General features: G+C 26.9%; 1 protein-coding gene across 1 annotated transcript in view; it reads right to left on the reverse strand.

Annotated features, from left to right (window-relative positions):
• LOC129988978 (potassium channel subfamily K member 17-like) overlaps window positions 1-9,639 on the reverse strand; it is an 84,190-nt gene extending 74,551 nt beyond the window's left edge. Inside the window, exon 1 of the mRNA XM_056097278.1 lies at window positions 7,985-9,639. Coding sequence (XP_055953253.1) covers window positions 7,985-8,420 — 436 coding nt within the window. The 5' untranslated portion in view covers window positions 8,421-9,639. The remainder of the gene's footprint in view (window positions 1-7,984) is intronic.
• Window positions 9,640-16,116: the final 6,477 nt, after the last annotated feature.

Here is a 16,116-nt window from a genome sequence, read left to right on the forward strand (position 1 = left end):
TGAAAAAGGAAAATCCATTATTAAAAAAAATCTTCCTTAGTAATAAAATGCAGGCAATAAAAGTTTTTTTTTTTTTTTTTTTTTTTTTTGTATATTCTCCTGAAACTTAAAATAAGTCATTTTGTTGGTTTTTTGAAATAAGACCACAGCTAAATAAAACAAAAGTGCTCTGATAAATAAAAATCTTATAATCTCAGTCACGTTTTAAATGCAAAACTCAACAATAAAAGATAAAATCATAAAAATAAAGTAACAAAATAGAAACTTTTGCAAAAACAGAATTTAGTGATAGATTTTTATGATTTATTTTAGATAGATTTAAATAATTGATAAATAAAATTCTGTTATTTTGGAAATTTCTTAGCTGTCAGAAAAAAAAAAACTCCATGCATGATATGACGCATGAAACCTAAAACTGGATAGTTGAACATATGCTATTTTAAATTTTGTGATTTAAGTGTTAACTGCAATGATCATACATCGTGTTTCGTATACATGAAATCAAGTTTCTGAGATATGGCACGTTTTTGAATTTTTGTGTTTATAAATAAGTAGGAACAAAGATCTTTTAATAAGCAACCTTGACAAAAAATTTCATACGGAACTACAATTTTGCAAAAATAGCAAAATACTGAATTTAATCCATCTAGTTGTTTGTATTTTCGGATTATGGAGTTCAAATATAGACAGATAAGCATAAAGACAGTCTACTCAAAAATCTCATTCCAATTGTCTTCCATCTAGCTCGTTCTGCTTTTGAGGTATCGCTTTCACTAATAAAAGGACACAGTAATATTCATTTTTTTTTAATTCAGAGAGGTAAAAAAAAATGATTTATCAAAATCACGAGATAGCAATACTTTTGAATATTTCATATATAAAAGAGTAAAAAAACAGACGATAATTTTTTTTCTATTGGCTTAATAAACATAAATGTTGAGCAATCTGTTTTCACAATCAAACATCTCACAGTAAATGAAAGCTTTTTGGAATGTATAGTAGAGCTTCAATTATTCTGATAGTGTTAAAAGAAGGAATGAAAGAAAGAAATCCGCAAGAAAAAGCTTCCCAAGGAGAAACGAGCAAAGACAACAAAACAGACTTTGACTAATGCTTTCAAACAGTGCTATTTTAATACATTATATAAGAGAATAAAGTATAAACAACATTGTTCTTCTAATCACTAAAATTGTAAATTATAAGCAAATTTTTTTTTCTCCCTTAAAATAATTTTTGTCATTAATTATCCAGTTGTCCAGATAATCAATTGTCTGAACCGTATCTGATTCTAATTTATCCAAATAATTGGAATTTAATGTATTTCCTTATTACTGTTTCAGCATAATTAAGCTGAGAATTTAATTATTTTTTAAACAGGATTTGATATTTCATACAAGGCATCTATTAAATTGTATTAATAAATAGATCAGTATTAATTTCCATAAAGTAATTTGTAATATTTATCTTATAGAAGGTATCAGTGGCGAAATTAATAATCCGTCATAACTATTATTGCAATAACAAAGAAAGTTAAAGATGAAATAACCATTTGTTAAAATTGTCTATTGCCTTCAAGAAAATGCGGTGTATAATCTTTGTCACCTTTGTAACTCAGATTTTATTAATTTTTTTAAAAGCAAAACTGAAGCATTGCAAATTTATATAAAAAATTCTGAAAAATGGATTTGTTCTTTCATTATTTTCTTGCAACGAATAATTCATATTAGGATTAAACAATAAAGTCTCAATTTTTAAAAATTTCCTTTCATGTTGAAAATAAAATGAGAAACTACAGAGTCAAATTTATTGAATATATGCTTTGAATTTATAGAAAGCATATTTTTAATGAAACAAAATTAAAAAGATTAGATAAAGGATAAAAATAATTTTCATTTTCAATCTTTTCAGTGTACTACTGCTATTTTTTTTAAACAAAGCATAACTAATTTAACAGAAATGTGGGGGCTTGAGAGATTTTAAATTAATTAATGAATTATTAGGAGCATAGATATAACAATATTTGACTTCCAATTGAATTCTTCAAAATTAAATTCTCAAGAATTTTTTTTAACAAATGCCATTGTGAGAAGTATACATAGATAGATGCAGCATCAGAAACAATTTTTCTTCCTTTTTTTTTTATTCTTTTATTTAAAATACAATCGTAGAGGTATAATTTACATATTTAATTTTCAAAAAAAAAATTTAAAAATAAATGCTACTATGTGAACTATACATAAATAGATGCAGCATAGCAAACATTTTTTTCCTTATTCTAGTTTTTTATTCATTTATTTAAAATATAATCTTAGAGATATAATTTACGTATTTTTATCCATATGGTTTTTCAAATTTTTTTTAATTAAAATTTCTGAAGCTGAGCATTCAAGAAAAAGCACTGAAATCACTTTTAAAAAAATCGATCAAGATTTTAATGAACATTCAAGTTTTTGACATTCTTGAATAAGAAGCAAATCACTGTTAGAATTATATTTGTCTAAATGTGAGCACTATAGTTTAAAAACATAACGAAACAGAATCCTGTAATTGTCTTTAAGTGCAATCAATTTTAGGCGAAACCTAAATGGAGTTTCTTTTCTTGCTAAAGTGAACAAGATTATCATAACACAAAAATTAAATTATTAGTTTAATGAAATTTTGCATATGATTGTATAAGCGGAATTCTTGATCAATATCAAGTTGTGGATTACATTGCAGAGTATATGAACTTGATCATCAAAAAATACAATTAACTATATTTGCGAACTTTAGAATTATAACCATTGATAAAAAAAAGTGTATATCTAAATCAAATTTCAGATTATATCCATTAAAAAATCGACCGTCTGTCTATTTGTACGTATGTAAATGCGATATCTAAAAAAAAAAAGTAAAATGGATGAAATTATTTGATCTTGCCACTACTATTGTAATCTGCATCAAATTTTGTACTCATTTAATGAAATATTAATATGTCCTTAACACCAAAATCATCTATGTTAAATTTTGAAAGCAATTTCTCAATCTTTTCCTTCAATATACTACGAATTTAAATGCAAAACGAGTCACAGAATGTAAATATACAAGACGCACATTGTTCATTTACCGTTCACTTTCAATGCAAGTATACAAGAAACACATAGTTCACTTCCCGTTCACTTTCTTGACACTGCTGTTGTGGATCTACATCAAATTTTGTACTCATTTAATCCAAGATAAATATGTCAATTCCAAAATTGTCTATGTTAAATTTTGGAAGCAATTTGCCAATCGTTTCTCTTATTACTACGAATTTAAATTCAAAACGAGTTACAGAATGTAAGTATATAAGAAGCACAAGTTCACTTTCAGTGTAAGTATACAAGAAAAACATAGTTCATTTTCTATTCACTTTCTAGCCACTATTATTGTAGATCTACATCGAATTTTATACTCATTTAATCAAATTTGAATGCATCCTTAACACTAAAATCGTCTATATCACGAAGCTAAATGTAAACAAGTTGTACAATGTAAGTAAACAAGAAAGGAAAAGGAAAAACACGCACTCTGGTTTATTAATAACCTTTCTTAAACATTTATTAAATAAGAATTTTTGCTAAAAGATTTCAAGCCAAATAATTTCTGTTGAAAGCATTTTTATCAAAGATTTCTGTAAAATATAGATTAAGTTATCATATTTTAATACATTCATATATCCAGTAAATGGTTTACAGTAAGAGCTGAAGCTTTCAAAGAATTCATATATCACGATAAAGGCATATTAAAATATCAACCATACAGTCTTATCTGAAATTTATATGAAGCTTTAAGGTATTTGCGTAACAAAAGCACTTTCCAATAGTTTAAGGCAGGAAGCGATAAGAAATTTTGATTCATTTCGTTTAGTCCCTTTTTCGTTTTCTATCAGAAAAAAACATAGATAGTGAATAGATATTCAGTAAACCTTTAAAAGTATGATCCACTTAAAAAATACGGTTATTTAAAAAAGTAGTTTCATAGATAAAAAAAGATGTGCCTGAATACATTAATTGCTTTTGAACTGATAAAACAGCGATAGTTCTATTATTCTAAATAAATCTCGTAAAATATTATTGAAATTTTTTGGTTTCAATAAATACCATGGTTATTTAAAAAAAAACAATGTCCTTTCATAGAATAAAAAAGATATGTCTGAATATGTTAACTGTTTTGGAGCTGATAAAGTCACGATAGTTCTAATATTCTAAATAAATCTCATAAAATATTTTTGGAATTTTTTGGTTTAAATAAATACCATGGTTATTTAAAAAAATGTCCTTTCATAGAATAAAAAAGATATGTCTGAATATGTTAACTGCTTTGGAGCTCATAAAATCAGGATAGTTCTTCTAATATTCTAAATAAATCTCATAAAATATTATTGGAATTTTTTGGTTTAAATAGATAAAGAGATTCATAGACAAGCAGAATTTTGTGTATTGTTTTTCAATAATGATTACATTTAATGGTATCAACGGAAGAAACTGATTCAAATCGCAGAAAAAGCATTTTCAATTAAAATTAACTTAGTCCTTCTACAAACATTGAAAAACTGACGACATAAACTTACCTGAAGTAAATCTTCAAATAATAAAAAACGATTCTTAATTAAAAACTTTTGATCATATTTCCTTTAATGAAATCGTATCAAATATTATTTAATTAAAATTCATAGATTGATCTTAAAATAAAAGAAAATCATTTATAAAAAATGTTTGATATATTTTCACCATTTCTAAGTAAACGTTTAGTAATTTTAATCCTTTTTTATTCTATACAGAACTTAAAAATATTTTTTCAAATAAATTTATATAGTTTTAACTGTTTTTCGATTATAACTGAATCTATCGATATTCATCATCATACAGAGTAGAATCAATGGATATTTTTTAAATTTTCGAATACATTTTTTATTTTCGAGGAACATTAATTTTATTTTCACATGTTATTTTCATCATTTTTTCAATATTTTATTGTAAAATTTCTCTAATAATAAACAGCGTAAATATCCATAAAAAATGGCATTTTTAATGTGTGCAAACGTAAAATTATCGTTTGCTTTTAAATATGAATCTTATGTTTTTCCGTTTAAGTTTATTCTTTCGTTTAATTGCAACAGTTTGTTGCTATTTTTCAAAAAAGAAAGAAGAAGAATTCTTAAAGAATAATTTTTCAGAATAATTCTCGATTCGTAAAAAAGCAAACGAAAGTAGTCCTATGATACGAAATTAAATGTAAATGAAATGATAGAAATATGAATCATCATTATTATACTGGCCTTTCTACTTTTTGAATACAGGTAATTCTAATGATAATGCTAAAATGCGATATTTAAAAACTATAAAAAGTAATGTATTTTTATGCTAATAATTACTATATATAACAGCTGTACTAGAAATATAATGCAAATAACAAAAAATAATAGAAATATAATGCAATAGGAATAATAGTTCTATAACAGCTGTAAATTTGTGTTACAATATTTTTAAAAAATGGAGATATTTTCTTTTTAAATGATAATTATTAATATTTTTTTAAATAAGGTAATAAGTATATATTTTTTATTTATATATAAGAGAAAAACTTCCTACTTCTTATTACATTTCTTTACATTACATCACTATGTATTTTAAAACATTTCTTTTAATTTCATATGTGTGTATTATGTACTCATATGTATATGTGTATTGTTATCAATACCGTATAAGATTTTCCGTGCATAGAAAACAAATGTTAAATTGCGGAAGAAAAAAATAACGAAAATAAATAAGCTCGCAGACTTTCATTTTATGCAAATATATTCTATTTTGTAATTAAACATGATGACAAAGATCTTTATAAACATTTCTTCATAATGTATGTTGTTGTTTTTTAAAAAAGCATTATATTGTATTGAGAAATGTTTTGAAATCGTTGGAAATGTGGAGAAACTTTCGGTTTTTTTTTTATTAAAACTGAGTGAAAAGTTTATTTTTATCTGAAAAACTTATATATTTGTTTCGCCATTTTTAAAAGGAATTCTGTTCAAGTCCTCGATTTATATCTAATAATTATAATGAGAATGTGTATGTGTGTGTTTTGACTTTTTACAGAACAGACTATTAGAATAAGAGCTACCAAATTTGGGATGAATATACTTTGGAAATTGAGAATGTGCACTTGAGGGCGATTTTCCTTCAGAAATTTTATTTAGAATGTAAATTAATTCAAAATTAAAAGAAATTTTGATGTTTTCCCCATAACTGCTGAAATTATTAGGGAACAAAAATGAATTTTGAATCATCATAACATAAAAAAATGGTTTTTTAAATCATAAAAACTTAATTGTTGTACATTTTCTAAATTTAATTATTTAAAAAAAACGAAAAATTTATTTTACAAGGTATTTTACTATTGCGAAGAAGCTCAAACGATTTTCATTGTTTATGCAAATATTTCATTCTTCAATTCTTAATGATTAAAGCAAGACGATATAATTTCAATTCATTCATGAACAAGTTTTCGTTTAAAGTATATCCTTAAAGTATATCAACTTTTAGAAATTTTGTTATACACACTATCAAGGTATTTCTTCACAAATAAGTAATGATGAAAAATTTTTAAAGTGTGTCCATTTTTAATTAGCTCCCGGAGAGTATTTTTATATGATCTAATTTAATCACTTTTGTTTCCAATTAAAGTTGAAATTTTATTGGGATAGAAAATTCGAGTGATACAAATTACAGACATTCTTTCACATTATAAAAGTATTATATATCTAACAGTATTTGTCAACAATGTTTAAAAATATTTTTATCAATCCTGCCGAATCAGCTGTTCGTCACAGGCGACTAGTAATAAATAATTGAAGAGATTTTAACAATTCTTAAAATTCTGAGTTATGGATTTAAATAAACTTATCTGATCTCTAAAAATATATTTCGAACGTGTATGGGTTTTTTTCCCTTTAAATATTGTTTTTTTCATTTTATACCGAAAATAAATTGTAAATTTTTAATTCTGCTGATAAATAAAAAAATCATTTTGAATAAACTTTAGTAAAGTCCTTTGTCACCTGCTCAACCTATTGCCAAATTGAAATAACCTATAAACAAGTTATTATAGTTTATATATAGGTTTTATATAGCTTGTCATTTTTATTTATAGATAAACTAAAATTTAAACATGAAGTTTTAAATAAAGAAGAAGCGAAGATTTTCAGTTCTAAATATTGATTTATCATACAGCTATGGGGGAGGGGGGAATAAAATCTTTTTTTTTTATAATTTGTAAATTTTAGTTTATGATTTTAAAATTCAGTAAAATTTTAAAATTACTTTAAAATTCAATAAATTTTTAAGTGAATGACACAAAATCATTCATATACGATTTAAAATAAGGGTTATTATATCTAAATATCGGTCATATTTTTATGAAATAATATTATGTATTTCATGAAAATATGGCATATTGTTACCTATTTTTTTTATAAAGAGGGAGTATGTATATCTTATTAGTTTTTCATTTAAATAGTTTTACTGGTATATGATTATCATCTTCCGGCAGATTATTTTGTAGTATTAATAAAAATAAAAAAAACTGCTGAATGGCTATCACATGAAAATGTTATTAACCGTACACTTTTGGAGTAGTAAGATTTGAGCAATTTTATAAAACCACTTTCATAAAATAATAACATTAGGGCAAGTACATAACGATATTATTTTTGCACACTTTCATAACTGTATTATAAAGTAAGTCATGAACAGTACCATGTTGTTAGGTTCATTATAGAATTTCAGAATTATAAGCACATGAATGTGGTGTTATATCTCCTTTATAATAGCATGAGTATAATAATATATATTCAGAATAATTTTGTTGAATAATCAGGAGAAGCTAAGCTCAATGGGATGATACACATAAAATAGCTCAACTGCTTAAAAAAATTGCAGAATAACAGAAACAAAAGCAATCCACTCACCGATGGTGGTAATGACGGTCAAGGAGTACAGGAAAGCCCCAGAAAAAGTCCACTGAGTCCCCGTTCCTTCCTTACCATCATAACCTTCCTTGATGGCATGAACTAGCTCAGCTTGGAACCTTTTCACTTCCTCTGTCACTTGACGTGTCCAGTTCTCTTTATATAAGACGTTCAAATTGTCCGTGATGGCCCACAATCTACGAACAGTGTCCGATCGCTTATGCATCACTTCGTCTACTTTCTTCTCTTCATATGGGGCCTCGAGAGCCTGGAATGCAAACGCCCCCAAAATGCTGTACCCTACTACTAGGGCGCATAGTCCTACGTGGGAGAACATAAAAGCCGTAAATCGTCTGCAGCAACTCTTACACTTGTTCTCTGGGGGTCGTTTGCGTCTAGGTCCCCTCCGACTCGACCGTTTCCTCTCCAAGCCCATATCAGGATAAAATGATGATTAGGTAGTTGGAAAGTATGAACAAGAGGAGAGATTCTATAAGTGGAATGTTGGTCCATTTTGATTTGGTAGCAGGTGTGATCATATTGTTCTGATTTCAATCTCGGAAAAAACGCTTCGTAATTTTTAACAATTCTCTAGGATATATAATTTTGTGACTGAATTCAAACGTATTGTTTTACAATAAAGTAAATTTTTTTAGAAGTGTTAGTAATACAATTTGTTATATAAAGGAAGACTCAAGCTTTATTATATAACTCAACTTATAGCTAAATTATCGGATAATTCTGTAAAAAACTTGACCAGGAAAATTCTGTTAGAGAATACTTCTTCAATATTTAGATTATCTATAAAAAAGAAAAAAGTAATTTTAAAGAAAAAAAGTTATTCTTAGAAACCGAATTCAGTTTAACTGTAAGCATCAGAAAAGTATTTATCAGAAATAATTTGCAAAAATCAATATATTATAAATGCAGGCTTATTAAGAACAAAAATACTTCATCAGGTATTAGTATCAAACTATCTCAATAAGGAATCAAATTGCAGTTATTTATCTTAATGTTATCTGTAAGTAATCAATTTTTAGCATTTTATTAGTAGTTAAATCTATAAACCCATGGAAACGTGGGTCTAAAATTTACTTAATTTTTCATCATTGCAAAGATATTTTTAGTCTGTTAAATGCCTCTAAAGTGATGCACAAGTGAAGCGAAGATTATAAAAAGTTTTTAATTGTCAGAACTTGTTAAAATAAATACGAAATGGAATGTAAAGCTTAGAATGTTGTATGTGAAATTAGGTTTATGATAATTGCTCCCTAATACATCTAAAGGAGTAAAAGCAAATGAATAAATGAATAAGATTTATTCATAGCTGAAATAATGGTATGGATGTAATAATTTTAAATGTTAGTCGATTTAAAGCAAATAATTCCTTTTGAATTTTATATACAGATAATTTCTACTATATAAATGGCTTTTCTAATAAGAAAAATGGCTTGATAGTTACTATTTTCCTTTAAAATACTTTCAATTATACATTATTTCTGAAACTTCTTTGTTACCTTATTCTTTATTTGAATCTCCAATCTAGCGACAGTTTTAAGAAAATTTTCTGTTAAATAATTTTAAAAATCAATTTCAGATTAGGCTTTTTTTTCTTTAATTCACATAATAAAATATATTTCAAATTATATCTTTCAGAAATGAATTGAAAATTAATTATCTGCTAAAAGGTAAAAAACCAGAAATAACATTAAAAAAATTGTATTATGCTATATTGCTTATATTGCTATACTGATCGTTGTTTTTGTAAAACATCCAAAGCAAGATATAAGAAAAGATGCAAGAAAACAAATCATATATTATTCGAAAACTATAGAAATTAACATGACACTGATAGCTTTAAAAAATTAGAAAAACTACATTCAATATAAGCTAGAGATTTTTAATGAAATAGTAATTATTGAATAATAAACATAACAAACGTCAGTTAGCGTTTGTAAAAGATGTGTTTGAAAATGTCAGTATAATTTGTTATTAAAATCGTCAGCCAAGTTTTAGTAAAAAAAAAAAAAAAAAAAAAAACGTATTGGCAATTCCGTTAAAAATTTGTATAGATATTTATACACAGTTTTTCAAAAAATGTCCCTAAATAAATTCGTAAAATTCAATCTGCAGTTTAGAATTTCCAAAGAATTTAGATATTTATATTCTTTTTGCAAAATGTAGCATCAATAAGTTGAAAGATTTCATGCTTCTTATCTCTTCAGTCGCAATATTCACTTTTATCTATTGCATTGAAAACTCACGTGATCTTCTTGCAGTTTCCATATTCCAATAAATTGCCATATTGCATATTTTTTGAGGCGTTTAACCAATCAATCTCTCCAAATAACTGACACCACTCCTCTTAAGATGGACCGGCTAAACACACTAGAGTGGGAGCAAACCCCAACGTAATGATAAACAACACTGCGGACGAAACCACAACACATAAGAATTTCCGTTAAGCCTAAAAGCCGGTATCATTTTCTCCTCTGTAAAGACACCACCTCTTTGTTTCCGAACACAATAAGAATTGGGAATGGTTTGCACTCATCACTGCCAGCGCTCCGATCGGATGATCAAGAGATGATCACTATGTTCATTGCTTTGCACCCTGCTGTTCGGAAGAGCTCGTGGAACATTTCAATTGCGGATCACTTGATCTGCGGCATTCCGTTGTTCCACGGATGGTGCACGCAGCTATTTTCCATCCATTTCACTTGCTCTCTGTTATTCCTTTCCTCCCCTACCGCTGCTCTCCGTCTTCCACCAGAGGATTTTGGAGGCTGCGAACGGCGCCATCTGTTGCTGGAGATGGGAACTCATGCTTTGAAATATCAAAAATAAATGGTTTTCAAATAAAAATGCAACATTTCATTTTTATTGTGAAGTATTCTATTTAAATAATAAAAACGAACATTAATTTCTATTATTGGGCACATCTCCCCGATTTTAGCTTAATAATGAAAAATTACACAACCGAAGAAATACAAAATCGTTAGAAATATTTTGATTACTGAAGGCAGTTTGGAATGTATTCTAAAATTTGCTTTGTCTCTATAAAAAAAACAGACATGTGATACATATTTTCAATAATAAAATAATAGATTTCTCCCAATTTCAATAGCCCTCATCATATATAGAACATTTTTGCAAGGAATGAATGTTTTTTTACAATAATTATTGCCATATATGTTAATGCGAATCGTAACTCTAGTTATAATGTCTAATATAAGCCCAATTTAGTTAAATCTAATTATGAGCCTAATTATTATGTTGATTTATACATTTAAAATACTTATTAAAAAATTGAAAAAATTTCAGTATCTACATTTAAGTTACTAACAACCAACAGAAATTTTTCAAAAATGACGTAAAAAATTTTATTTAAAATTTTTTTTAATGTACAAAGTGATATAGGTAATGGTAAGAATAGTCAATATGATTGTTTTCCCTTTGATTCTTGTTTAGCTTCATAGTACAACGAATTGATACCATGGTTCTGATGGGAATCCAAACTATCTCCTGTGCTTCTCCATTCTTCTTCTTTCTTTAAATATTGTTACTAATTTCCGTTACAAACATAATTCTGAAACTTAATTCTCGTTACAAGCATAATTCTCAAATACAGTTACAAACATAAATCTTCTCTGATTTTCTTCCTACTGAATTAAGCTTTTAAAAATTCTAGAAAGTAAAACTATGGTATTTTTTTTAATGCAACGAGTGCCAGGTGACTTTTTCGACTGCAAATTGAAAAAAAATATATACTCGTGATATAAACGATATAATACTCACACGGATTTCAGACTTATTAGCAGAAATAGACTAAAAATTAATTATTAATTAGAAATAGACTAAAATTTATTAATTATTCACTCAAGTTGTGTAATATTTAAGGCACAAGTTTTTTTCTCACAGCTTGTCTTCAAGTCTGAACATGTATGCTACCTTGCTTTTCAGTTTTTCACTGACTTCAATGAACTTCCCTTTTGGCCTTCTCCTCAAATCTGTTTTGTGTTCTACGCTCATTCTGATTTTGTGTTGCACTTCTTTCAGCTTTTTCTTGCAGTCTGGTTTTGCTCTTTTGGATTGTTTATCACTATCTTTGAATTGCCGTACTTTCAGCATCGACTCTATTTCTTCTAGTTTGTTCTTCAATTCTGGATCTTTTAGTTTCTATTCTTTTTACATTTTAATATTTGTTAGGTAAGCACGATTCATATTTTCCTTAGAGGCACGAAACAGAATTGAGTTTTCTTTTACGTGTGGAAGCCAGAAGAGACTACAGACGATCACTAATATAATCATACTAGCTTATTGGATATAAATAAAAATATAAAAGTAGACATCTTAAGACAGAATTAAAAATTACCAAAAATATGCGTTACAATATAAAATGCTGAAAACTAGCGGGAGAAGTCTCTTCAAAAAGTTTCTCACATGTTCCCTAATGAAGGCCCTTTCTTCCCTCCCAGAAAAAACTATGCACCTTGGACAAGCTAACGAACCATTATTATGGAATATTGATCTTTGGCGTGATTTTAGCACTTTGATTAAATTTATCATTTGATCCTTGACAGTTAATCCTGATTTTTAATCATGGACACACGAAAATCGAATTTATATGTTAGTCTCATTGTTTCTGACCGATTAAAATCAAAATTCCGCTCGAAATTAAAATTGTAATTACAAAATTACATACTAAATTTCATATATTTAAGTTATTGCATTTTTGAGTAATCGTATTTACATGCTTGTGAAAGAAAAGGTCGACTGAAATTCAATCTATTGACGGATTGGTTTCAAATTAGATAGGTGTCTACATATTAGATTATAAACCATGCACCAAATTTTATCCATCTGTCTCTCTTTATTTTATAGTTATTATGTTAAATTACATATGAACAGACTTCCTCTGAATGAATTTCGCTCAAAATTTGATAAAATTCTATAAATACAATGCAAATCCTTTATACCTAATTCTATCAATCTAGCTCAAATCGCTTTTGTGTTATCTCTGCCACAAATAGACAAGCAGATATAATGCCTAAAATGTGTTTTTCGAATTCGGTGAAGTTTAAAGCATGGAGATTCGTTATACTCTCGAGTTCGATTTTTTGACGACGATTGACTTTCTTATTCCAGGACAAAAATGAAATAATGATTGCAAAAACTAATAAATTAAAACACGAGTACCTAATATTTCCTCTCGTACAACAATAATCATTATGGTAATAGAATTTCGTTTCGTGCGACACATATATTATTGGAGAGTAAAAACCTGCAGTAGAATATTTCAACAAATGTAAAAAAAAAAAAAAAAAAAAAAAAAATCAGAAAAGTTACGCAGTGACTTTAAAAATACAATCGTAAAAAATTGGATTTTACGACAAATAAAAGATTTATTATTATCTAATTAGGATATATGTGGAAAAATTTTCTGATAATATGTCAGCCTGTATATATTTACACACAAATTTCCAATTATGTAACTCATTTTACTTTTAAATAATCACAGTTTAGATTTTGACTGCGAGAAATTAAAACGTAATTCGAAAAATTATTCTTTTTGGACAAGAACTATCTAAAATTTAGGGATTCATTCAAATCTCGACATGTAATTTGTTAAAAAAATAATACTTTTCTTTTGTCTGCTTCGCATACGATTGAGAAATTAATCAGAGGATAAAGAGACGTCTTGCCAAAACATTATTCATTGCATGGCGACGCAATATTGGGCTGAAACTATAACTCAATATAAATTTAAATACTCTTTATCCGGCTAAGTTAGTGAAGAAATTCCAAATAAATGATTAATATGTGGTATTTAAAAAATGTAATAAACCAAATTTAAAGATATTTTTAAAAAATTCTCTCGGGCCACAATAGATAACCAATTTTTTTCTTTTGCTGAAATGTATGAGAAATAATTGCGCTTTGAATGTATTCAATTTTTTTAACAAATAGATTTCTACTCTCTGAATTTCATCTGTCAACATAAATATATTTACAATATATGCTTATTATTAATCATTTGGAGGAGTTCGAACTTTCTGAGTGATTCAATATTTTTTTTCTGTTTTAATTGCGTGCAGATTTAGAAAAGAATAAAATGGAAGTTCCTTTAAAAATATTCTTAATTTTACTATCTCAAAAGTAATTGACTCTTTAGTTTCATTAAAATGTCATCCCAAAAGGAGTATTTAGTTTTCTTTATGATTAAATTTTGAATATCTTGTTGTATCATTATTTGGTTGTGCAAATTGAAACCAGCAGTAATAGGTTACGATCTCTTTTGACATATTCGTTAAAGAGTGAATATATCAGCTTTGTCAAAATAAAATAACACTTTTGCAGAAAAAGACATTGGCAATTTTCTTTTGAAAATTCAGTTATTAATTTATGATATTTTCCGTTTTAAGAATGTAAAGGATAGTGTTATTTCATCTTGAATTGTACACAATATAATCAAAGAAATCTTGTATAATTATATAGCGACATAAAAACTAACTGTTAATTAGTAGATACTATATATTTCAAATAATAACTTTCACATTCACAAATAGCAGCGCATACTTCTTCAACATTGTAACCAAACAAACGCTGCTTAAAACGCTTTTTAACCGAATTAAAAGTTAATTAAATTTTAAAGTGTGCGAAACAAAGAATTCTTGTCCAGATAGATAGATTTTTCTTTCACATGTCCCTTGGATTCACAATAAAAATGAATATACAATATATCTGGTTTTGAGTCAGCTTTTTATTTTGTGTGTTTTTCGAATTTGCAATTACATTTTTAAATTAAGTTATAATATGACGCATCTTCTTCTCATAACTGTTGATATATATTTTAAAGTATTTAACTTGAAATCTCTATTCCTGTCCAAAATTTCAGAACATTAAGTATAATGATGTTAAAGTTTAACCAGATTTTTATCATTGGTTTGGCAGGAATATATCAATTATACATTAAGACATTTAGTACTGCTTTGAGTTGTATTTGAGTCGTAATTCATTCTAGCTCTAAGTTCCAATAAAATCACTAAATTAAATAAAAGTCACAATAAAATCACCAATAGATGTTAGATGATAGCGGCCTTATATTAGGAGACACTTCTCATAAAATGCATGCATATATATATATATATATATATATATATATATATATATATATATATATATCTTTTCGCTCGTATATATATATATGGCCAAAATTGTGGACACTTTTGAAAATTGTTATGTTTTCTAACTTTGTATGCTTGTAGAAAATATAACGTTTCACAAAATGCAAACTATTACATATCATTTTTAAAAAAAATGTAATGCTGATTTCAATACAAAAAGCAAAATTTAAATATTTGCAATACAAAAAAACGTTGAGTGCCAATAATTATAGAGATAAATTAGATGCTGATAAATGCAGTGAGTTAGTAGAGTTGCCTTTATTTTTTATTACAGATTCACATATGTTTCATTGAGCTGAGGAGAGTTTTAAGTTCTTCCTTCGTTATTACATGATGCCAGGAAACAATTATAGCCTCAATTAATTCTCCTTTATCTCTTTAACATCCAAGCACTTTTCAAGTGGCACTCCCTTTAACATCCAGACTTTCTCAGCGTGTCTCTGAAAGACATGGACTCTTCCTAGCTGAGGGACAGTTACCCCCCGCACACTGAAGTAATAAAACTGTCGACGCTCTACCTTGAATAATTGCCTTGCGGTTTTCGGCTACGAGATTCATTTTCCATCAGCTTAAGAGTTTTATTCTAATGTATTTATATTTTTTAGTGTGAAATGTTTCGCTCATCATCTTTGTGGGTTTTTTTTTTTTTTTTTACAAAAAATTTGAAATTTATTCTATAATTTAAAAAATAGTTTTTTTTTTTTTTTTTTTTTTTTTGTAAGTTTCATGTTAGGCTTCCAAACCATTTAAATAAAAACTGGCTTTACTAGCAATTTCAAAAACATCTTTATGTTTCATTTAATTCTCAATAGGCTTTTACATTTTTTTGTTGCCAAAATTAAATAATATGTCATATATTACCATGTAAAAAATTTTTACATAGTAATGTAAAACATACATTATACATATATCAATGCAGTTAGTACATTTTTTTTACATAGAATA

Source organism: Argiope bruennichi, chromosome 10 (genome assembly GCF_947563725.1).
Source record: "Argiope bruennichi chromosome 10, qqArgBrue1.1, whole genome shotgun sequence".
Lineage (NCBI taxonomy): Eukaryota > Metazoa > Arthropoda > Arachnida > Araneae > Araneidae > Argiope > Argiope bruennichi.